Consider the following 25,014-nt stretch of genomic DNA (forward strand, 5'->3'; position numbering starts at 1 on the left):
TTTGTATTTCAGATTTTGTATTTGACTATATGAAAGAACCTTTGTTAAAAAAAAAAAGATTAAATACATTATGTTAATATATGATCAAAACACTATTTCACATTTTGGGGTTGCCCTGATAGTGTAAAATAACCTCATCACAGACTTTCACAAGAAGGAGTCTGTGATAAATACATTTGCATAAACACGTGTGAGCACATTGGAGAATAAATGTCTTTACTGCGTGAGTATGCATCCTTGATGTATTGGAATAAAAATGTCTCTAACTGAAGAAGTTCCAGTAAGACGAGTGCGATGGAACTGTACCACTGAACGGTTTTTAGCCTTTTAATAATAAAGCTTAAGTAGCTTAAGTCTGTCCAGCACACTGGCACATATCTTCACAACTATGATTCAAATTGATATCAAATTTACAATATTTTCTCCAATTCTGACAATTTTCCATCACTAGGTTTCTTTTCACATCAGCCTGCATCTTTTCCTGATTCTCATCATGTAAAATGCAGAATAAACAGATGTCTTACTCATCGGAGTCCTTTTTGCTCTCTTCAATGTAGGCGATGGACTCAGAGCGCAGCCGGTTGGTGACCTCGTAGGTGCGCAGGGTGACACCGAAGATGTCCTCGTGATAGCGGTTCTCATCCTGGTCATGAGAGGAAGCGAGAAGGAGACACGAGAGAGTGAATGGCAGAATCCTTGAGCCACACAAATAAACACTTGTTTATTTAATGGCCTCAACAATAAGTGATTAAAAGTGTCCCATAATCCTCTATTGGCCTTTTTGCTCTTGACTTCAAGGATGAAAATCAGTGTATTTTTAAACGTTTCTCTTTGATGAAAATAATGACTCAACATGTAATTCTTTCAAGCGCAGCCTCCATTGTTGAATCAAGGATGATTGCATTGCTCAAAGGCACAGATACAATGATGAGGAACACTTCATTTTTCATGCGGTATTCAAAGTGACACCAGTACATTCATGGAAACTTGAAGCTGGTAAACGGTGAACGCGACGCTGCACGGTGAACCTCGTCTCTCTCACCCGCAGCTTGCTGATGAAGAAGCCGGAATCCTCCAGGCTCATTTTGCCCTGCTGCTTGATGATTTGCTGAACGGTCTTGAAAACGTCTCCGGCCATTGTGACATCCCCGCACACGTAGATGTGTCCGCCCTCCTCCCTCAGGCACTGGTACACCTTCTCTGACAGATGCTCGCGCAGTACGTCTTGTACGTATTTCTGGGGACGTATGAGCGAGCGTGAATTGAGTCAAGCGTGAGGAAAGCAGAAAAAGAAACAATGTGGAACAAACTGAGGCAGCAGGCTACTGACAGATGTGCTAAAAAAGGACAGAGTGCAAGTACGTGGCAATCATTTATTCACTACAGTTTAGGTGAATTACAGTTTTCACTGTATTAGTACTTTATTGGATGGGAACAACTTCTTTGGATCATTATAAAACTTCATAGAGTGGCGATGGCTCATTTAATAGTGGATTATTTTCTCCATCTCAAACAGTTTTTATGTCTCAATAAGGGGTGTCAAATGTAAGATTTGTGTACCAAAACCGGCCCGCAAGAGGCTCCGATCCGGGCCACCAAACCACTTGTCATAATTTCATAGATACACACTGAGACCCGAGCTGAGGTATAGGCGATGCTGTCATGAAAACTATAGGAGAAAATTTTGTGACATTTCACTGTATTATGCGCCAGAAGGTTTCATTAAAATGAACTTTTTGTTGAGATTGGAGTAATTTTTGTTAATAATTGTGTAGTTTTGCAAAAATATAGACATTTTCATCACATATACTCTGCGCCACAACAAAGAAATACTTTTAAGGTTAATTTCAAAGGTTATTATGGCACTATTTTACTGGTCCGGCCCACTCAAGATGAAATTGGGCTGCATGTGGCCCCTGAAATAAAATGTGTTTGACACCCCTGGACTAAGTGTCCTTGAGCAACACACTGATCCCCACATTTGCTCCAAATGGAGCCTCACATGGGACCCATAATAATTGGTGTGTGCACATGAATGTTTGAATGTGACTAACAAAGTAAAGAGCTTCAAGAGTGCTCAACTGGAAAAATAGGGAATACAAGTGAAGTCCTTCAGGTCATCATTTAAGCACAAAAATGAGTAAGACCATCATGCATTATAATAAAAATAAAAGGCTGCACATGCAAAAAGTGCAACACCTTTCTGCAAGAGCCAATAGTGCATTAAAGATGACCTGGATTTATTGGTCGTGACTTTCAGGCGCTCAGGTAGCATTGCACTTAAGTGGACATGAAAGTCAGCAAACAGCAAAAAACACTTCATTCAACCATTGTGCATCACTGCATCCAAAATAAGACAGGTATAAGCAAAGTATTTCCTTCAGGCCTCTGGCGGGTGGAATTGAAAAGTATTCTGTGGTCCAATTAAACAAAAAGTGAAACTTTCTGACATCAAGGTGCATTAGTGTGCGAGACACATGGTGTCGTTTCCTCGCGCAATGTGGGACCACTCTGTGCACGCATGACAAAAATCTGGGAAACTCCATGGTAACTGGATGTACGTGCTAAACTAGTCTGAGTGCAGTTCAGACTCTTGAATTGATTTGCGCCGTGTTGTCTGTTTTCATTTACAGTTTATCAACATTTGAATTTTTCTGTGTAGTAGGTTTGTAGATAAACCTTGGAACATAGTCTGGAGTAAACAAGACGCATTCAGGATGGCAGAGAAATAAGGAGGGTAGAAATGTAAAAATGCATCCGAGGGACTATGATGGAAACCTACAATCCCAGCTGAAGTGATGCATTGTCAGAATAGAAGCGCTGCAGTTTTTATTCTGCCGTTTCTCTACTCTGAATTTATTTCCAGCCCACACAGCGGGGCAAGAGAGAGTTGTGACAAGCTGACTCATCTGGGGTTATGCAGAGTTTAGTGCTTGCACCTTTGGTTTGCCGGGTTCTCGGGAATAGGCCGTGTACAGCTCCTTGAACACCCCTTTGTTCTTGGCCTGGATGGTCTCCTCCTTGTAAATGTGGTCCATCTCAGACTGCCGACAGCCAAACACCAGGATCATGGGGCATGACTCAATCCCTTCAAGATGACAGACAGATGACTTACTTCACTAGATTAAACTACAGACGGGCGGGTTATGGTATGCCGTTATTTGCATTATATGAATCTTTGATGCATTTAGTCTAGATTTCACAATTACTCAGAAATGCAAATGAGTGTATGCAGTTTTAACAGCAGGAAAAATATATTTACGTGTGCACAATGAGGGATTCTCTCTCCAGATACATGCACAATCTCAGTGTAGTAAATCATGAATTAAAGGCTGAAGAATAAGAAAGAAAATATGTCCAACCATTGTGCTCAAGGTCAAATAGTCTCTGCTGCCAAAAGCTTCTGAATGGCGCAATTCCGGTTCCTGGACCCACCAGGATACAAGGTGCTTGGTTGTCTTTAGGAAGTTGGAACGATGGGGCACTAATGTAAAGCAAAAGATATAAAGCAATCGTTAAAATACAACAAACTATTACAAATTCCACTTTTTCTTCCTGCCAAAAGTTAGATGTGAAGACTTTTTCCCACCCTTAGCACTGCTCAGCAATCAGCCACAACTCTAAAACCACTCACAGGTAGCTGTAATAACATTGATTTTATCATCACAAGTCAGAAACTGGGGTGTATAAAACCGTGAATGAACAGCGAGTGCATAATGTTGATGTTTCTGAAGAGTGGAAAATATACAAGAGTAACTAAACACCAACAGTTGTACAGGGTATTTCCAGGTCTTGAGATGAGTCCCCATATCTGTGGTCCAAGTAACAAAACTGGCTCATGAGCAGCCAAATCTAATGGTTGCATCTAAAGAGTGAAGCCTGATCAATGTAATTCTTTACAGCAGGAGTTTTGTTTTATGTTGGTTTTGTCTGAAAACTCAATTCCACTGGAGACTGGTACCAGTGCCCCCGCCACCACCTCGACCACAGAGCAATGGAAGAAGACTGGTTGGTTTTGATTTGTCAAATCATGTGGATGAGCAGCTGTGTGTTTACCGGTATTTAGAAAAAAAAAGAAAAAAGATTGCAACAGATCGCACTATAACAGGAATCTCCAAAGAACAACCCCCAGGGCCAATCACGGCCCAAGGTCAAATTTTAAATAGCCGACACCATCTACGTAAAAATGTCGAATTTGGTTTTGCACGAGCAAATAAATAGATCAATGTAACAAGCAATTCCTTTTTTTTTCTTTCTTTAACTCATGTTGGATTCATCATTGTAGAACGCTTGTGCAAACGTAGAGTGTTGACCAATCAAAGTTGCTGTTGCACCAAATGGAAGACAGAGTTTGAAAACACTCTGACACATAATAAAGATCAGACATTAATATTTTGACATCTTTGCATGAAGACATGCCAGCGGGAGCAGCGAGATATTATTAAGCTTCTAGATTTTATATGGCGATCACTTTAACATCACCTTCTCAAACATTGCTCTCAAACAAGTACACAGCCTAATGTCCTTTATAGGAATATGTACTCCCCCGCATAGTAAACTGGATGAATGGTTTGAGAAACATGTTCAAGATGTTGACCTCAGCCTGATAAAACATCAGTCTGATCCGCTGAGGCACCAGTTCACAACTTCCAGGACTTAAAAAGATCTGCTGATATAATTACAAAGTGAGGCTACGAGAGGAATCCTTCAGATGTCTGTTTGGAGGCAAAAAAGAGAACCTACACAATGTCAGGCAGATGGCCATAATGTTACAGCTAATGGGCGATACTAAAAAGGAATTTACTGCCAGAGAATGGTTCACTGAACACGAAACCTGGAAACGGCTCTTCTGGCTGTCTACTGGTAATGAAAACCGCCTACAAGCGCTGCTAAAGCTCAGTAATTAACACATTTATCTTGTTTATTTGGAGTAAACCAACACACTGTCCAACTTCCAGTGAAATGGTGATTTATCATTTCTCCACATTAGGGTTTTGCAAACATTAAACAAACAAAGGTCAAAGTTGATGATGACAAGGACCTTTGGACACTATTAATGTCTACATTCATATTCCTTGTGTCTTAAACTAAAGAGTGGACGTGATCTTCCCCATCGACGTTTCGGCAAGTTTGAACTTTTTACAATTAAAAATGTCTCATCTTAAAAAAACAAAGTTCTGTGGAAAAGATATTTACCCTCGGACAAAGCATGGCACCATCTCCCCCTTCTCTATCCTGTTGAGCCACGATGAACACACTCCATGGTGGATGGGGCCGGCTCCGTCTGAAAGGGGTAATTACCAAGCAAGCACTTTACCTTTTTTTTTTTTTTTTTTTTTCCCTTTCCACTTTCCGCGACTCCTTTTTAAGCGAGCACGCTAACAGAGGGAAGGAGTGGCCATAACATGTTTACAAGGCGAGGGCCACTTCTCTTTCTCTCTTAAGGAAAATTACAGTAATTCAGATGTTGCTTATTCAATCATAGTCATGTGTTCACACAGGCAAAGCTCACACGATGGAGAAAAGAGCCGTGAGCAGATCCGGCGAGGCTCACTGAACACGCTGAGCTCGTATATGTGCTTAATGCAAAAAGTAGGGATGGAGAGTCCTTGTGACAGACAGCACACTAAAACTAATAACGAAACCTGGGTGCTCTTTATTTACAGTCAGACACTGTGTTGTTTCATTCATGCTGTTGCTCATATCTCTAAATAGAATCTGCACCGATGCAGGATGTTCCTGAGGTCTTTGTAAATCTGTTTCTTGTAATTACAGTTTTGGTCTGGCTGCTCCATAAAGCAGACTGCTTCTCCAAGATAACTTCCAATCCATTTTTTTCCGCGCTATCGGCGGGTTTTCACAGGGGCTGAATCATTTGACTTTCTGAGTCTTTCCAGCAGCCTTGAAAGGGCTGCGGGATCCTGCTTTTTCTTTTTGATATGAAATGAATGTAAGTGCAAAATACGTCCAAGATATGCCTATTATTGAATGCTTCTTCCATTAATCCTCAACATGTGATATTTCGCGGTAATGAAATGTTGAGAAAATAGCAATAGGGATAAATACAAACATAGGACCAATCAGACGGGGAAATGTGAACAAAATGTTCAGACGAGCACAGTCTTCTATATGTACCATTCATAGCAAAATACAAGCAAAACTTTACCATTTCAAAAGAAATAAATTGTAAACCAGCTAAATTACACATCCTGAACACTGGGTTTGACTCATTTAGAAACACATTACATACCAAGACATCGATTAACATTTTAAAACATACATTTTACTTTAAAATCTGAATTATTAATGAAGTTTTCTTTTGCCTTATTGATTCTTTAAAAAATGATGGTGTAATTATATGAATGCAAATCCAAGGCTAAACATGGATAACATATGTAATATAAACAGAATATTACCACTTTTTAATATCATGCATTACCATGGCTGTGATGATAGGGTATTTTCCAGTATATTTCATGAAAGGGTCAATTGTTACCCTACATCCAATTACAGTAAAAGTTCACGTTTGGTACTTGTTCTTGACGTTCATTTGCAGTTTACCACTGATATACAACAGTTTTCCGTGAGTTCTTACCTCTGGCCCTGTAGGAGACCACAGCCACCGTGAGGTGGATCTCCCCTGGGTGAACATTTGCGGAGGAGCTGATAGAGTAGTAGCGGGGCTGCAGCAGGGGCAGCTGGATGAGCAGCAGGGTGGAGGGCATCTGGATGGAGGGAAACTCCTCCAGCACCTCCACCAGCGTGGGATTGTTGTACCACTTCCACTCCTCGTACTCCTGCAAGCCCTGGGATGTAAAGAAGATAAGAGCACAAAGGAAGAAAGGACGAGGATATTATAAACAAACTGCGTACACTATGAGTGCATCTCAACAGTTAGAAGACTGGGAAAAGATATTTCCCCCATAATTTCAACCAAACTGTGGATCTCCTAAATTCTAGCCTTTATTGTTTGATTCGGTTGTAACGGTCACGAAAATAGAAAATTGGGTTAGAATATTCTATAAGATCTTAATAAGGACTGGGTGCAATAATTATCACACTCAAAATAATAAAAAAAAAAAGTAAAATCTTATGTTGTGCATTCTCTACGCAACGTGAGAATTCCAAACAAATCAGGCTGGATTGAAGTGACCTAAAACATGGATGGATATTAGTAGTACTCGTAAAACTAACAGACAAAACAACTGATTTGATTCCAATTTCCAGAGATACATGAATATGGCTAAGAGTATCGGGTTAGACCTTTTGAATTTGATAATTTTCCATTAACACTTGGAGCTGTCCTTCCAGTATTGTTTTTACAGAGTGGTTTGGTCATTCAGTTTTCCAACATTAAATATAAGCGGTCATGTCGAAAAGAAACCAGCATTAAGGGACCTCAGTAGTCAGTCTTGAGGAGTCAGATCAAAATGATGTATAATCAGCTGACTCAATGACTGAAAAAACTAAACAAAAAAACCAAACATCCACTGCCTTTAATGGCAGCATAAAAAGTAGGAACTGGAAACTGTATACTATCATTTTCATTCATAACCTTTATTTCAACAAGTGAGATCTGGCTGAGATCTGCAGCAGCAATCACAAAATAATTTCTTAAGATTACACAGTTGCAAATTTACTCAACTGAAAGAGGAAAAAAATGAATTTACAAGAAAATCAGAGGCAAAGTACACCTTGTAAAATTCCAAGCATTCTCAATTTGGATATAAATGCACTCAGTGGAATTAGGTCTCTATGTCTCCTGTTATTTATGCAAAAAAACGGAGCGCACCAAGGCACCGAGACTGTATCACTGATCTCTGAGCTGCTCCCACTGGATGGACTGAGCACCTTTGCATGGCAGCTGCCTCCATTAGTGTGAGAGAGTGTGTATGCATGGGTGAATGTCGTGAACAATATATAGAACTTTGAGCTGCCAAATCAGTGCTGTAGAAGTAGAGTCCATCTACCATTTTACCAGTATTGTTGCTGTCTGCAGTTTAGTCCCGTGTCTCAGTGTGACATTCTGACCTCTACTTATTCAGATTGTATGGCCTTGCAATTATTATCTTTTCAGAAATAAAATGTAACTTTCTGTTATTCAGTGTTCATCTGTTTTGATTATGCACATTATAAATGTGTGAAGCTTGTCTGGGAATGCACCACAATGACTTGTACTTGAACAATAATCTGAATTTGTCTGATCATTTTTGTTGTTGTTGTTGTTGTTTTCTTGATATCATGAACAGTCCAGTAGTTATGGTTACGACAAGAATGCATGCATTGATCATACAAATGGCGACAGGCTAACAGCATTTTGTTGTCCTTTTTATATCCATGGTCACCCTGAGGGCCGGATTAAGCCCTTTTAACCCTCCTTTTGGCCTGCAGGCTACATGTTTGACCCTTCGCTTGGAAACACAGAATAAACAGAAAAGACTATTGGCATGGATACATACAAACACATCATCACAGATGCTTGCCTCAATGACTTTGCCATGTGAGCTTTTCCTACCACAATGAGCAAAATACTGAGAAGAATCGATTCCAATATATTAATTTAACACACACAGTGTCATTCACATCTAAAAGCGATGTGGTTCTTTGTGATTGTGACTGTGTTTAAGACATTTTGAAGAAAGTTACTGATCTATTTACCCTTTACCTCCCACCACACGTTAATGTTATTGTGATGAGATGCATTTCCTAAGCTGGCCTCTTAAAACTTTTATTAGGGCAGGCTTTATCATGCAAAATGTTTTCTTTTGTTCCAACTTTTCTCAGTTCCTTTTCTCTGTTTCTGACAGATCATCTTCAGCAGCCCAGGTTCATATTATCAACCTTCAATTGTTGACACTGAACTCTCCATCACGTCATTCCATGACATTTCAAGGTGCACATTTTCTGTTTCCTGTTTAAATTTGAAGTCTCATACGGTCTCTAATTTCAGGATCCTTCACTTCTCCTTCTCGTGTCTGATTGCTGTTCTCTGCTCTGATGTGTTTCTCTTGTGCCTGAATGCGTGATCATTTTTTGCATCTGGTGAGTGGGGTATATATCGGGCTGGAGTTCTTTGTGTTACTTTCATCTGTGCGTTCCTTGTTCCTCTGTGTTTGGATCTTTTAGGATTTCTGACGCCATGGCTATGGCTTTGTTAGCTGCCAGCTCCACCTCCCCTTTCCCCAGTTTTTCCAATAATGCAAAGTCCTGTAACGTAACCAGCAATGTCTGACCCAATGAGGCCTCCGTTCAGGGACCCTTGACATGATGGACACAATCTGTTACCATGCAAAGTCCTCATTTATATCTTATCTCCAACAGGTTTGCACTTTGTCAATCAAGCTGTTGATCACATTGCAAATCTGTTTGTTTGAGTAAAGTAAAGCCTCACACTGTTCTGACCTCGACCCTGTCACGCACACACTCTCTTTCTTTGACATTTGCCGTCTCAAATAGCTGTCTTTCCATATTAACATGTAAATATTTACAATAACACAGAGTAAATCCTTTTGGTTTATTGTTTTTATATGTTTGGGTTCAACTTCTAATACAATCCCACTGGGCTTGTTTAGTAAAGTTGTTGAGATGCTGTCTTCCAAATCAAGCAAATTTAAGCTCCTCACAAACGGAAAAGATGAAGAAGAGTTTCCTCTTTTAGACCTGTAAACACTCCTTACTCGAGAGCAGGAGGCAGCAACAAGCCGAGCCATTCACTGCCCAACTGTTTTCGTGTGTCATCACTGACATTTGGATGTGATGAATTTAGAGCGCTGCCACCAGGCTAAGAAACTTTGATATGCTCCCAAGTTCTGCTTTGTTCTCAAGCTGCTAATGAGCCACGCAGCCTGGTGTGGTCTCCACTTCGAGCCCAAAGCGCAGTGTGAAGCACCTCATGCACAATTAGCAAAATGTTAACATCAAAAGTCATTTGAGTCCTGAGCTTTTCAACCTTGATGAACAGATGGCAGTGTGGGACTTGACACATATCATAGATTTACAGTTTCAATTAATTCTTTTGCATGTTTTTCAAAACATGAAGAGACTGATGAGAAGATTATAAATTTTTTCTGAAGCTCAGCCTGACAAAATAAAAGAGAAGAAAAAGTCAGAAATGCCCTGCATATATCCTTGAGATATATCTGGAGATTCGCTTCATACAAAAATAAACTGATCTGCAGAGCTGATTCTACTGTACTGTTTCCTTTTCTGTATTCGGGAGTCCTCCATCTTTCCTTCTTGCTTCTGTGACAATGATTCTCTGTATGAGCATATGAGTCACTGCTTGGCCTCATCCAGCCTTTTCCACACATTGACAAAAATGGAGAGTGAATTGTGGGAGGCACTGTGAGGGGGAATGGCTCTGGGTTAGAACGATCAGCGGCTTTAATTTGGCGCCAGCTAACTCCTACTGTACGTATTTCCATCAGTGCAAAGTGCATCACATCGACTTCTTGGACACAAAACTGTCTCCTCTATGTTTTATTAAAAAAAAAAAAAAATGTATGCGCACATCTTCAAAGATACAATCCCATATATGTTAGGTCACAAGGCGCACTGAGCCCACTGAGTAACAGCAACAGATCAATAAATGTGAAGGACTATTTTAATGGAGGCAAAAAAGATTGGATTTACCTTACTGAGGACCTCCAGCTTCTTTTTCTGTTGTTCGCTGGTTGCCAGAGCAGCAAATTGCTGCAGCAGCACAGGGCTCGGTGGAGTGGTGATGTCCAAGAAGTACTGGAAAGCCTGGTAGATGGTGCAGGGAGGGATACGAGTCTCGCTGGTCCAGTTACTGATTACACCTGGAGGCAAGAGAAGGGTCGCAGCTACTTAGCTCGAATGACAACATGTAACATTGAAGGGAAATGACGCTCAATCAACAGTAAGGCTGTCAGATAAAACTCATTTGCTGCATGCTCATGTATGCCATAAGCTGTTCCAGGTTGGAAAAACATGAGTAAACACAGACTTACCCTCGCACACGCAACAGAAAGCATCTATAAATACAGGTTTGACTAACTTTTCTAAGGATGAACCTGAGAAAGATAACACCTATGAGAAGACCGGAAATAACTAGATATGGAGGTGTTAATGTAAATTTCTTTACAGCAAAAGTTAATTCACTCACCATTTAAGTTGATTTCTAAGATGAGCACTTCATAACAGCTGATCTCTGATTGGTCTGTTTCGTCATAAGCAAGCTATCAGATTTGTCCCTTTGCATGCCACAGTAAAAATGTTGGCTAAATCAAACAAATTAAAATACTTTATTACAAATTATCTTAACCTGTCTTGGTGTCAACTTTGAGATAAGTTGTCAGTTTACCTACCAAAGTAGGGAAACTATTTAATGTTGATGTAATGGGTCACTCAAAGCAACAGCAAGGGGAATAATTACATAACAGTCTCTGAAGCTCCATGATAAGTGGACAAATTTAAACACTCGACTCGGCCAGGTATTGGATTAGCCAGAGCAGAAAAGGCCAGTGTTAAAATGATTCAACATCACCAGCTGATGTTCAAATAAGGTAGCGACTTGAACGTTTACATAGTGCAGCTTTACGGTCAAGCTAACTGAGGCTCCGTTTTACACGACAACGTTTGAAGTGAAAACGCATCTTTTTTCCATTTTTGTTTCAGAAAAGTTCCATGTTTACACAGCGACATTTCAAAAATGGCAGAATCGCTGAGTGCGATCTAGTTAGCATGCCAGGCCAGGGGTTGGCGCTGCTGTTCATATTTGTATTGGAACCACACACACAGGGGCAGACAACAATACTCTATAAACATTATAAACATTAACAATGGGAGTACATGAACATTTGTATGGACAGACGACCAAGTTGCATTGCTACTCCAGGTGACTCAACTATCAAACAACCAAGTCCCAGTCGAATATGGACTGGAAGTCATGACACTCTGGAGGAAAACATTGTTATTGTCCATCGACTTGCACATGTACAGAACTATTTACTAGCTGTGTATATGGAGTAGTCAGAGGAAATAAATATAAAACTCACGCTTAATTGTATGATTATGCTACTATAGGTTAAAAAAAATCTAGATAAAATCAATCTTATTTTCTAGTACAAGCACAAAATTAAGGTTAACTCCAACATACAAAATTGAAACTAGAGACACTAACTTCTGTAGTGGTCAACACAAGCACCTCATCTTCAATATGGATTTCTTTACAATTTCCTTATATTTTAACAGTTCTGTCTGCGCAGATCTCATGGCTAAAACATGTAAGACAATGTTTCAAAAATGTATCTGTCACCTAAGTCCACACACTATTTATTTTAATCTATTTTGAGAACGTCAGCTGTGATAAAAACCTCAAAGCTTTCAGGTTTGAAGAAACGTAGATCCCCAACTTACGTCATATGTAATGTCTTTAGGAATTTTCCACACATGTACTTTGGCACTGCTGTCATTTCTAAACTGTTTTCTTTCTCAAGGAGTTTCCAACCATTTTTATTTACCCCAATATAAGCAGGAAGGCACCTGAGATAGGTTTTTACACAGCATGTCAACTCAAAAAGAATGGACCTACTTCAGGAATCCTGTTCAGTAAGTGTTTGTCAGAGGAAGATGGGATGTTTAGTAAACCACTGCAAGGAATGGCTTTATTAGTCAAGGTACATTTTTTGATTGAGTGCACATACCGTGTTAAAGAAACACGGTGTTTCACAGTCCCAGTGAAAATCACAGTTAAGTCACAAAGTGTCACCACAACTGTTTGCCAATATGCGGCTTCACAGGAAAATTTCTGGGCACAGATACCTTGCTGAAGTGTGACTCCGCGGTGCCTGCTGAGGCGAGAGAGAGAGAGAGAGAGAGACTGCCTCCTATTCACGTTTCCAGTTCGATGTCCTGTCTGCATTTTCAAAGCGCGACCTTCCTGCCTGCACGCCCACTGCATTCGTTAAGTAGCGTGACGTCGCTAATAACATCACCCACCTAGGGCCGTGTTCCTCTCCTCCAGGAATTCCACTTTGACGATTTGATTGACAGGCGGAGCGTCCTCCAGTTTATCTATGAGAGCCGTCACCAGGTCCTCGTGGTTGCCAGGGAAGATGCCCAGATGGTCGCCGGGCCTGTAGCTCAGGCTGTCGTGGTTGTTCGAGTGCAGCCGCACAAATATAGTGGAGCGACTACGGAAGAGATCAGAGTCATGCCGTGTCATTTTCAACTTGTTCCTGTTAATTCACACGCATCATTGTAAACAGAATCAACAAGTTAGATAAGAGAGGCATAAAAATAAACAATATTAAGTAGAACAAAAGGTACACACATGAAAATAGCTGTTATTTTTAGTGGCTTATTAGTTCATTATACTTACTTGGACTTAGGACTCTGGAGATTTTGAGATTCGAGCATCTTCGCACCATAAACCTTCTTCTTGTGAATCTTGTGCAAAGCTACAGCCAGACAGAGCATTAATATATTTACATCATTTATAGATGAATCTGCGACAAACAATGAATTATGTGATTTCTCTCCATAACCTACAGAAGTTACCACTACATTAATACCACTCCTGTGTTAGAACAGTGAGTGGCGAGTAAAAGTCAATGCACGAGCTTAACTCAACCTGGAAGGAAAACATGGTGATGTTTTGGGGGTTTTGAGGTTGTAGCAACAATAAATACTGAACATTTTTGTGAAGAACGTCAACATTGCAGATTATAGATACTATATATGAAATAACACATCTATCTAACCCCGTCCGAGTATTTTGGGCCAATATGAAAGCAGTCAGGCTGCACAAACTACTTGTTTATGAAATGTAATTTTTTTTATCTTAAAAGGTCAAAAGAACTTAGAAAAGTCTACATTTATTTATTTCAAAGTATTTGGATTGGTGTGTGGTTGTGTTGGTGTGTGACTAACTTGATATCAGTTATTCTTTTGTATTTCTGTAGTACAATACAATATTCAGTGCAATTATGCAACATTCCAATAACAAGACTGAAAAATATTTAATGTCCGGATGGCTTTTTGTTTTCTTTTATGCTTGTGATCTTTCTCTCTTTTTTTCCTGAAGCTTATTGTGTCTTTTCATCCTGCAATTCTATAGTGTCTTCTAAAACTTTATCCAATGTGGCACTGTCGGGGGACTGCAACTTCAATTTTGTCATTCTTGCCACTCTGACAGCTTAGATTGTTATTTTGGTAAATAGCTGAATAAAATCATTACAAAAAAACATTTACCAAAATAGGAAACAATTTGCATCACAATATTTGACAGATGCTTGGAAAAACTGGCTTCCTAACATTTCTGTCATACCTCCTACGCAGATGTAAACGTTATTAACCTTCTCATCTCACTCATCAGAAAGAAAAATCATTAATGAGCATCTCAAACAACACAAAAACGCCTAGATTTTTTTTTTTCTTTCAAGATTGCTCTTTTACCTTTGGAAGGCTCGATTATTTCTCCTTTAAATGCCTCCAGAAACATGCATTTGTGGGATGAGCAGTAGTTTGTGGAAAAACTTGCCAAATCAATACAAAATGTTTATACTTTGTGTGTGGTTTATCAAGTCATGTTGCTCTCATTAAAACCCACTCACTGACCTCATTCTCATTGGAAGAACTGTAATCCTCAAGTTATTCCTCAGTGTTTTTTTTCCCCTCAATTTTTAACTGATGCAGAAAACCCATCAGATTAGAATTTTCCCTTCTGCCACAGAGCTTGATATTCCAGGTGTAGGTCCCTCCACACATCAATCACAGTTATTTTGTGCAACAGTACTTATTACTCTTTGCTGTCCCTACAATGTTGAGACAGCAGCAGCAGTTTATAACCGGCTTCCCACAGGATTACCAACCTTCTGTGAGAGCCGGGGCCTCGGCTGTGTACGTCAAGCGGAACTTGCTCTTCTTCCAGCTGCGGTCATTGCTGATCAGGGAGTCGTGGGCCTTCTCGATGTTCACATCATCGCCGACACAGAACACGTCGCAGGCGGCCTTGACAAGTAACAAGCCAGTCAAAGAAAAAAACTGAACCATTGTACAGAGCAACCTTTCAAAACCAACTGCTCAGCTCGAATTGAACCATGTGTAAAATGACTTCCAGGACTGTGAATGTGTCTGAAAAAAACCCAAGGTCCTCTATGAACGATCCACTGCCCTGCGGTTGTTTTAAAGGATGTTGACAACTCTTATACTTGATTCATGTCACCGTGGTTGCACGGAAAGCTGGCTTCGACTTTAATATCAAAACACATCTTTGACGACTTTCACCCTCTTTTAGCTCATCACACTTAACCAAGTCCGAAGGGTCCCAGCCCGAGAGACCAACCTTAAAAACTTTCTTGGCCCATGTTCTGAAAGACTCCTCCTGGCCACACAGCTCATCTCCTTCGCCCATGCGTAGGATGCGTTCACCCCCCAGCTCTTCAAGCAGCGTGTCCACGGCGTGGGCAAAGGCGCAGAAGTGTGGGTAGGCCCTGGAGCCAAGGCCAAACACTGAGAATCTAAGCAGCGACAAGCACACACAAACACACATGAAGAAGGTAGCGAGGCAGGTAGGGTGAACAACAAGCGAAACACAAACAGTCCCCAAGCACCACCACCGAGCCCACGTTAGAAACATGCCCTTTTGTGCTTCTTAAAAGGCGCCAAACAGGTGGAAATAGCTAATTTGTGAATGCTTGGCCCGTTTTGTTTTCACATTGATGCAAATAGAGGGTACGTCACCGTTCAGATTGAGGTTTTTGAGGTGAAATTCCCGCGTCTGTTTACTTCATAAATCAAGTGACAATGACAGAATTCTTATTGGAGAACTTTGTAGACTACTGCAAAAGCATCAAAAGGGAAACAACTGTGACATTAAAACATGAGCTCAACAACCTCCTGTGAACAGAAGAAAAAAAAAAAAAGGAAAGGGGATTGTTGAGTGAAGGAGAGGCCCCAGTGTTTAATCCACCAATGAGAGAGAGAGGGACAGTCAACAGCATCAAGTTTCCAGTTGAGCCCATTATAGAAGAACATGTTTTTACAACCTCATAGGGCGCTTCTGCAAGGTCTGATTGACACTGCTTCATCCCGCAATCCATCAGGATCTGAACACCTCTGAACTTTCCCGGGATCCGGATTCTCGTTCATGAGGTGACTGTGAGAACGCAGCTCAAAGTGACAAAGTAGTCCTGCTCCGTTTACACTGCGATGTTTACAGAGCGACAAAACTGAAAGGCTGCCTCTCTACAGCTTAGTGATTCATATCATTCATGATATTTGTCTTCATTGTTCATCATGTGTGACTGTAGGGGGAACACCAGATGGGAATACAATTTAATACTTTTCTGTGTGATGATGAGTTATTTTATAATACTTGTTAACAAAACAAAAAATGAAAACAATAATGTTCAAATAAATACCATGAAATTGTTGTGGTTTGTTGTGACATATTATGCAACAAGAGGCAGACAAATGGTGGGATTGATATATTTTAGCCAACATTTGCATTTCTCATGAATTAATTTTTACACATTTTTACTCCAAAAGCAATATTAGCAACATATTGTCTATACAACATTTTATCAGTCCATTAAAAATGGAAAGTTGTGCAATTTGTCATTGACCAACTTTTTCCCCCCAGAATTATTGTTTTGAAGGTTTATTTGCAGACTTTTAAACCAGTGTCCATCTGTATTACTGAGGAGCTCTGCCTCTCTAAATTATTCTTTCTATAGCTACTTAAGTGATAATTAAGTAGACATAATAAGGCAATAGTCTCTTCTCTTGTGAATAAAACACTGTTTGAAAAATAAAATGATTAAAATAACTTTTTCAAGGAATTTTACTTTTGTATACTGGTTGCTTTTTGGCTATAATAAACACAACAATATTATTGGTCTTCTACATTAGTGGTGTGTATTGGAAAATATTTCAATCTAACATGAGATTATGTAATTTTTTTTTCTTAAACATATCAAGATGTAATCTCAAAGACAAACACGTCAGCAAATTCTACTGAGTAGACTTTCACACAGAGTTCAATATGAGCTATATCTAAGTACACATTGACTTTTGTGACACAATATTTATTAATAACCTACTATCTAGGTTTAACCCACACTTACAATATGATAGCAGTCTGATTACTATCAGACTTTCCTTCCAAGTGTTTGATTTGGTCTGGGGTTCTTACCTGACATTAGCAAGAGGTCCAGTGCTCTCAAAGTTGATCCTTGTTTCTGGTTCGTCGCTGGAGGACTTGCGGGTGTCAGAGTACGAAGACACGCTGTTGAAACGGACCTTGTAGCTCCTGGTGGGGAAGTAAGAGCCGGTTAGGCACACACGCACGATCAACGCAAATGGAACAAAAGTTAGTGAAGTGGTTAACTTCACCAGCATATTAAACATGTCCTGACATTGTATTATGCGTTTGGGAATACACAAATACAGAAAGGCTGAATGACAAAGCTTACTTCCTATCCTCTGTGTTGGATGTTGGGTGGCGCATCTCCATTAAGGCAGCTCCGAATTTCTAAAGCAACAGAAAAGTGATAAAAGGTTTGCGAGTAATCTATGCTGTGCTAAATTACCTGTGGGTGTTAAACATGTACTTATACCTCTCCATTTTCAGGTGGGTCGCCATTGCCAAATGTGCTGGTCACCACTAAAACCAGCGTCTCGTGCTCCAGATCTACCACATCGTATTCATCCATGCTCATGACCTGGAAAGAAAGTAAACCAGAAAGAAAAGAAAAAAACAAAGAAAAAACAGAAAGCATTATGTTAAGGAAATCTTGGCCACATGCATGGTCTTTATCTCGCTCGTGTCTCCTAGCCACACACTCTCCAAAGGACAGATGAGTCGAGCGTGTAAATTAAGGCAGAACACGCAGCCGTTGGCAGAGGAGGAGGTTGTAATGACCACTCTGTCCTCAGCTCTAACGAGATGATAATATGCTGCTGCCACACAACGAGCATCCATGATGCATACCACTCAGCGTGATGGTGTTTGTCCGCCACGGGCCGCGCTTGGCTTCTAGCATATATACGTACATGCACGCAGCGATATACACAAACAACTGAAGGCGTGAAGAGAAAACAGGCTTTCGTCCCGCACAACCAAGACTTGCCCCAGGCGCTCGCATCTGCCCTGTGATCCATCTGCACACACCCACTCTCGGCAACACACACATTCACACACTTGCATGCTTGAATCTCTTCTTGTGTGATTGATCACACTGGGACAACAGGAAGTGGGGACAAAAAATAAGATATGACCTGGAGGGGAAAGCACACAGTGCATGATTGAGAGCTGCGTCGTTTGCTTGTTGTGAACAGATTTGCAGAGCCAGAGGTGCTTCGGGATCTTGTCTTAAAACTACTGAGTTTGTTCAACGCTTCAATGGTTAAATCTCGCCTCCGACCCGCGGCGCTTTACTGCATGAGAGAAGAGGAAAATGTGACAAAAGACGCACTTCAACCCTTTAACGCCGTCTGTACTCAGCTGGCATCTGCTCGCCTTCATCAGCCGGCGGATCGGTGCTGGGGGAGGCAAAGTGCCTCGGAATCCCTCCCTCTTTTTCCCATTAAACATCAGCGCAGTGACACATAAGTTTGTGCTCAACTTCTGGAAACGATGATGCAAGGTGGAAGCAAGTATACCTTTGGGTCAAAGGCGTGCTTGAAGATTTCACACAGAGTTTTGGCGTAATCTTGAGATTTGCCCGTTTCTGTTGCAAACAGTATGGTGGCTTTAACCCTCTTGGCCATGGCTTGGCCCATGAGCTTCGCTGAAAACTTTACAGCCCTGCCAGAGGTGAAGAGAGAGAGAAAGAGAGAGCGAGAGAGTGAGGGAGAGAATGAGATACAGAACAAATCTCAGACACAGTGTCTGATACAACATTTTCCAACCATTACTGACATTACAGAGAAGCCAAACACTGCTGGAAACACCAAGCTGGTTGAGCCTCTATAAAGTGAACTATTCTGGTTTCCTTTAGCCTATGTGACTTACCAACCCCCTTAAACATCGGGTGCCCCTCCAAAGGGGGTCCTGGGCACTGCTTTGATACATATGTTTGCAAGCTGCTGAAGCTTGCGATGTAGGGTAGAGTTTTACACGGGAACAGGCAGCCACGGATGGATGACAATTGTTATTACCTGGCTTGTCACATCCCCGGGGGCAATTATATTAATAGAAATATACACGTGCAAATATACACGTCCATACACAGGCGAAACACTAACGAACCTGTGATTACACCCCGAGGGGTTGATTGAATGAATTCCAGTGCTTCCTTCACTTGTGTCTGGCTTTAGCCAGGAAAGCGATGGCATTGATTGAACCCTTTGGTTAACCCTTTGTGCACCAGCGGTTCGTTCCCTTTGACATTAATGGTCACGATTCAAAAGTGACTCTACAGTTATACAAAAGAGACAAAAAGGAAAAATAGATCACTGAATGCACTGATTGAAAACTCTTACTTGGCAAGCTTCTTGAATCCGATGGCTCTTTTCTTTGTGGGTGTCCCGTTGACTCCTTTCCACACGTGGGTGTTCCATGGATCAGGCTTTTCAATGTGGAAAAAAGATTGAGGTTCACTTTTACTATAAAGATGAAAAAATTATACTTTTCCCTCTGAGTCTGGGGAGTCAAACTCATTTTGGTTGAGGGGACACATGCAGCACCACTCAATACAATTTTTATCAACTCCAGAGGACAAATAGCACAATGACCTCTTAAATTGGGCATTTGTTTTATTCCTATATGCTGTACGGTGGTGCAGAGGTTGGCACTCTTGCCACACAGCAAGAAAGACCTTTCTGTATTGAGCTTGCATGTTCTCCCCTGTTTGTGGGTGGGTTTGCTCCAGGTACTCCGGTTTCCTCCCACAGTCCAAAAAACATGCACGTGAGTTTAATCTTTATCCCTAATTTCCCCCTGGGTGAATGTGTGATTGTCTGTCTCTGTTTGTTTGCCCTGTGATAGACTGGAGGCCGGTCCAGGATGCATAATGCCATAATGCCCTCACCCATATTAAGCCTTTAATTCACTCCAGCGCCCCCCGACCCTGAACAGGATTAAGTGGTATACAAGATGGATGGAGATTGACATTTGCTCTGTATGTTTCCTTTAGTTTTAAAGAAGAGGATTGTGTGTAGATACTAGAAACTAAATTTAGAATGCAATTTTTTATTTTTTTTTTACATAAACTATTGTTAAATAAAAGGTATTATTTAAAAATTGCAATGGAAATCCTGCCTCCATAACAATATTGCCAATTTAGCAAAAGCAAACAGTATTTTAACAGTCTTTATGGTGCACGTTTTCACAAACTTTTCCATCATAGTTTAGATTTAATGCTAAATATATTTGTTACTTTTGATATAATTATTTGTGATAATGTATAGTTCAGGGTCTAATGTTTGCTAATCTTTATTAAAACAGCACAACCTCTTGACAACACATTAGGAATAACCTGCTCGAATTGAAAATGAGCTTTTCTGTATGTTTCATGAAGCCCTCTGTTGGCCTGCAGGTTAGACACACCTAATCCAGTGTACTTTTACTTTCTCTAAAGATTTAAACTCTTCACTCGCCTAAGAAACATACTGTGATCCTATAATTTTGAGAAAAAAAATTAACTCATGATGTTATTCATGATGGTGATTCCTTCTGCCAAAAACTAATCCGCACATTCAGTTGCAGAGTTTTAACTTGGTTTGTTTCTCCTACCTGGTACTCAAATGAAGGGGTGAGTCGGTAGTTCAGCATTTCTTGGTGAAAAACTGGCGTGACACTTCCCGACATTGGAGGCACGATCCACACCCAGTCACCGGGGCAGCCCCCACGGACCCGAAACTCATTTTCCATGTGCTTCATGAAGGACTCTGTGGCTGAGTGATGGTCCACTATGGTCACCTTGAATGACTGAAAATAACGCGCAAGACGCATTCACCAAGCAGCAAGGTCCAAGATTTGCACAATTTTGCTGAAAATCTCCTGTTTTCAGATTCGTGATAACATAGTATGTCTTTGAATAAAATAACTGTGCTCACCTGGAAACTGTAAAGAACAGCAATGTTGACCTCCACAAGTGCCTGGTCTTTCCAAAGGGAGGACGTCTTCCTGGTGTCTAAGGCCATCTTGTTCGCAACCTCCTGCATAAAACAGAAAACAAAAACTTTTGACGTTTGCTGATTTGTTATCCTTGTTGGTAAATTTGTAACTTGATTTGTAGCTAAATGGAAAAATCTGATAAAGACATTGACATTTCAGTTTAAAACACAGCTGTTCTGTTGTGACGTTTCCATGATCAAATTGAACAAAGTGAATTGTGTCAAAGTAAAAACACCTCAGGGAAGATGAGTATATGTGAGCACTGCTCGACCTCTTGTGTGATACGAAACTGCCAGATGGGAGACCCTCATTCATAAAACTGTTATGAATGGATTGCACGAAAAGAAAGTAAAGATTTAACAATTGTTTCGCGTAAAGTTTTCACTCCAATTGTAAAAACTAACTCTTTCCATGTTGAAGACAAAGGTTTTATTTCTTGACCAATGTTGTTGATCAGCTTTCTCCTTTGTGTGCACAATCAGAAGAAGAAAGGCCCTCTGATTGGACCATTTAGTAACACAACACATGACTTCAGTCAAACGTGCGTCTCCAATTCTCTCCACAGCACACTACCTCCAGGATGTTGTAGCGTGAGCTGTCACAGAAGTCCCTCACACCGATCTCTGTGCCCATGTACCAGCCACTGAAGGGGCAGCCTGTGAACTCCAGACCGCCGATCTCCAGCAGCATGTTGGAAACCGCCGGCAGGCCGTACCACTTCAGGTCCAGGTCTTTAAACCACTCGTATCTGGGCAGAGAAAAGAAGGGGAGTGATTGGCTGAGTAATGCTGCTTTTTCACACAATTCAATTCATTATCTTCCCTGCTGTGGTCAGGAAATTATCCATTGACAGAATTGCACGAAAATCCTCGTAGGTAATTACCACTGAGATGTGTAATGTAAAAACAGAGTGCAGCCAAAACTCACATTAACACAAAGAAAACCACTTTCGTTGGTGGACGGAGCAAGCTGGACCTCAATCTGCCTCCCACCACTCACTTCTCTCAGCCCCAAGGGGGGATTGGTATCATTGCGTTCAGTGTATTATTTGCAGGGCTAGGTTTAATCTTGTGTAATGATGAGACACTGTAGGTGGTCGAGGCCTGTGCCAAACTGCTGCCGGAGCTGTGGGCCAGCTGATGGAGGGTGTAGAGCAAGACATGCCAATTATGGAGGGAGCCTGGCAGGGAGATCTGTGTCTGAAGGGAGTTCCGAGCTGGTGCACACTAAAAAATGCTGGGTTATTTTAATGTGCGGACACAAAAGCAAGTGCTTCCAGGATTCAGTTTGTTGGCTCCATTGGTATGGTGGTTTATGACTGAAGATTGGGTTAACAATGGAGAACAAATAAAGCAGGCAACACACAGTGGTTCCTTGCAGTCTGACTTTTCAAGCAGCCAACAATCTGATATGACATTTAGGATTGTTTGTTCCTGTGTATAATGTTAATAGAATTAGGGTTAAAAACAAAATGTCAACTAACCCATTTTACAGAAAATGTCAAAGGGGTCATAGTTATTGTCCTGTTGGATGTCACATTGTGTGGTTGCGTTTTTAGCTTACCACTCGAGCAGATTTGTCGGTGCATTTCTCTGAAAATCAAGTTTACAGTTAGGGCTGGTTCATGCCACACAGGACCATTTTCTACTTAACCTGCTATAGGTTTAGATTGTTGGGAGCCCTACACTGACTTTCCTTCCTCACTCTCTCACTCTTGCTGCAGGGACGTTACAATTACTTTTATTATTATATCTCTGATGTCTGTCTCTATCTTCCGGCAGGATCTCCAACAGTGGAAATGAAAGTTTGTATGTAGTATGTGTGGTATGAGCCAACCACCAGTACCCCCAACATGTCAGAGTACTGGTCTGGCTGTTATCTGGTCTCATTTTCGGACCAATTCAAGCATGAGCAGACACAATTGAAAACTTATATATTAATGCTTGAGTAAATGTTTATGCTTAGCTAACACAAACTAATGCAATCATGATAACTTTATGAAAAAAGTTATTCTGAGGTTTGAATAGAAAATACAACAGAACATCTGGGTGTGACTCTACTCCTGCAGGGAAACCCAAGGCTGGGTTGTTTGCCTATAATTGCTGTGTGAAGCAAACAACTTAATTTCTGTCATTTTTAACCCAGCAGTTTGAGAATGTGTCGATACCATGTGGCGATGATGAGAGAGCGATCGCTTGGTGTGCATGTGTGTGTGCGCATACTACTGTGATTATGAATATTGCTGTGCTGTGGGGGAATAAAGCTTATCATCCCAAGGGCATTGCAGCTTTTATCCAGTCACTACTACTGTTAAAAAGTTTGATTAAAAGTCAAGCAAACACATGAAAAAGAAAAAAACAGGAAGAAGAGTAAAATCTCACTAACAAGCCCCATGGTTACCACAAAAGCTGGCATAGCAACAGATAAAGCATTTCTAGCTGTGTTTTCTGGGAATAATCTGCACAGTTGGAATGTGGCGATAACCCAATCAGACGTCTTGGCTCAAAAGTACCCCATTGTTTTAGAATTGTTGTTAAAAGATGTGTTAGTGGGTGGATGTCTTTTTCTTTTTTGTCAGCCTCCTCTGTTCTTGTTCAGCTCTATTTTGTATATTTTACAGAAAATCGTCACTCACTTCGGGTGCGTTATGGGCACCTCCAGAATGAGGTCTTCGGGGATCTCAAACAGCTCGGGGTCATTTCCATTAGATTGCAGCAGAAGGGGCAGGACATCAAAACGACCCTTCGGCGCTTTCCATCCGAGCTGGATGCAGATCTTGGGACCAAAAATCTCAGTGTGAGCCGGGTTTCAATAAGGCGGTAAATGTAAAATGCATAAAAAGAAAAAGAATATTAAAACATCTTTTCATGTGCACCTCTGTAAATTCAACATTAGCGGGGTCTCCCAGGATCTGTCCGTCAGGTTGTTTGTAGCCCGCATAACGGATAAGCTGACTGTTCCACACCCGAAAGTCGTGTTTGCCATCCGTCCTCTGAGGGAATATGGTGATGGCTGACCTGCAAAGAAATGACCAGAACACGACACCAAAATTACTGTGTCAATATTATGTGGTGGAGATACTCAAAGCATTTCTGTTCTTGGAAGATTCGGGGCTGCTCTCTTATGGAGCCTAAGAGTACAGGACTCACAGTTTTTTCCATAATATAATATAATATAATATAATATAATATAATATAATATAATATAATATAATATAATATAATATAATATAATATAATATAATATAATATAATATAATATAATATACTTTTATTATTATCTATTGGGATCTATAGGCCATGTAATAGCTTGTGATAGTGAGATGTTTTATGCTTTATAATCTCCATTACCCTAATGACAGATTTAGTCAAAAATGTGTATTTCCCCAAATTTTTTTTTATAATATTCCCCTGCACTTATTTATAATTACTGTGATTTCATTTCAAAAATAAAAATAAATGATTTTCTTGGGATCGGAAAAAAAAGTGGGAAAACCATTTTCTTCAATCAATTATGTGGTTGATGCACCACAAAGCGGAACAACTCAAAGATTTACACTCTTTTATTGAACCAACAAATAATTTGTAATGCATTCCTCTACAACACGAGCACATGCGTTGCCGCATATAAATCAACATGGCTGCCATTAAATCAACGGAAGTGAGCGTTCGCTCTGTGCATGTAATCTGCTCCAGGCCGTCTGTAATTATGGTATGTCAAAACACTGTCAGCAGCCTCAGATCTTCGCTACCTTTGGTCTGACGTACATCCCAGTAGAGTTTTAATGTGGTGACCGGGTAGAAGTGTTAATGCTGCTAAGCTGGTTGTAAGTCGCCGAGGAGGGCAAGCAGCTGGTGTGAATCTGGGCCAGTTGTGGTAATAGTTTACACGTCGAGGAAAGCCTGTGTTGCATCGTAATTAACAGA

At 40.7% G+C, this 25,014-nt stretch overlaps 1 protein-coding gene across 1 annotated transcript in view; it reads right to left on the minus strand.

Moving 5' to 3' along the window:
- Nucleotides 1–520: 520 nt before the first annotated feature.
- The window catches only part of nos1 (nitric oxide synthase 1 (neuronal)), a gene marked incomplete at its 3' end in the record, with an annotated part of 47,968 nt that continues 23,474 nt past the window's right edge, over nt 521–25,014 (minus strand). Inside the window, exons 7-27 of the mRNA XM_080466778.1 lie at nt 23,964–24,105; nt 23,724–23,863; nt 21,662–21,836; nt 21,028–21,129; nt 20,705–20,899; nt 19,453–19,538; nt 18,631–18,775; nt 17,586–17,690; nt 17,442–17,500; nt 17,162–17,278; nt 15,311–15,485; nt 14,838–14,976; nt 13,346–13,424; nt 12,964–13,157; nt 10,633–10,802; nt 6,596–6,806; nt 5,197–5,284; nt 3,363–3,484; nt 2,940–3,088; nt 1,043–1,237; nt 521–643 (exon numbers count right to left, since the gene is read on the minus strand). Of these exons, the coding sequence (XP_080322904.1) occupies nt 521–643; nt 1,043–1,237; nt 2,940–3,088; nt 3,363–3,484; nt 5,197–5,284; nt 6,596–6,806; nt 10,633–10,802; nt 12,964–13,157; nt 13,346–13,424; nt 14,838–14,976; nt 15,311–15,485; nt 17,162–17,278; nt 17,442–17,500; nt 17,586–17,690; nt 18,631–18,775; nt 19,453–19,538; nt 20,705–20,899; nt 21,028–21,129; nt 21,662–21,836; nt 23,724–23,863; nt 23,964–24,105 (2,911 nt within the window). The remainder of the gene's footprint in view (nt 644–1,042; nt 1,238–2,939; nt 3,089–3,362; nt 3,485–5,196; nt 5,285–6,595; nt 6,807–10,632; nt 10,803–12,963; nt 13,158–13,345; nt 13,425–14,837; nt 14,977–15,310; nt 15,486–17,161; nt 17,279–17,441; nt 17,501–17,585; nt 17,691–18,630; nt 18,776–19,452; nt 19,539–20,704; nt 20,900–21,027; nt 21,130–21,661; nt 21,837–23,723; nt 23,864–23,963; nt 24,106–25,014) is intronic.

This window comes from Lipophrys pholis (assembly GCF_963383615.2).
Source record: "Lipophrys pholis genome assembly, chromosome: 7".
Classification (NCBI taxonomy): domain Eukaryota; kingdom Metazoa; phylum Chordata; class Actinopteri; order Blenniiformes; family Blenniidae; genus Lipophrys; species Lipophrys pholis.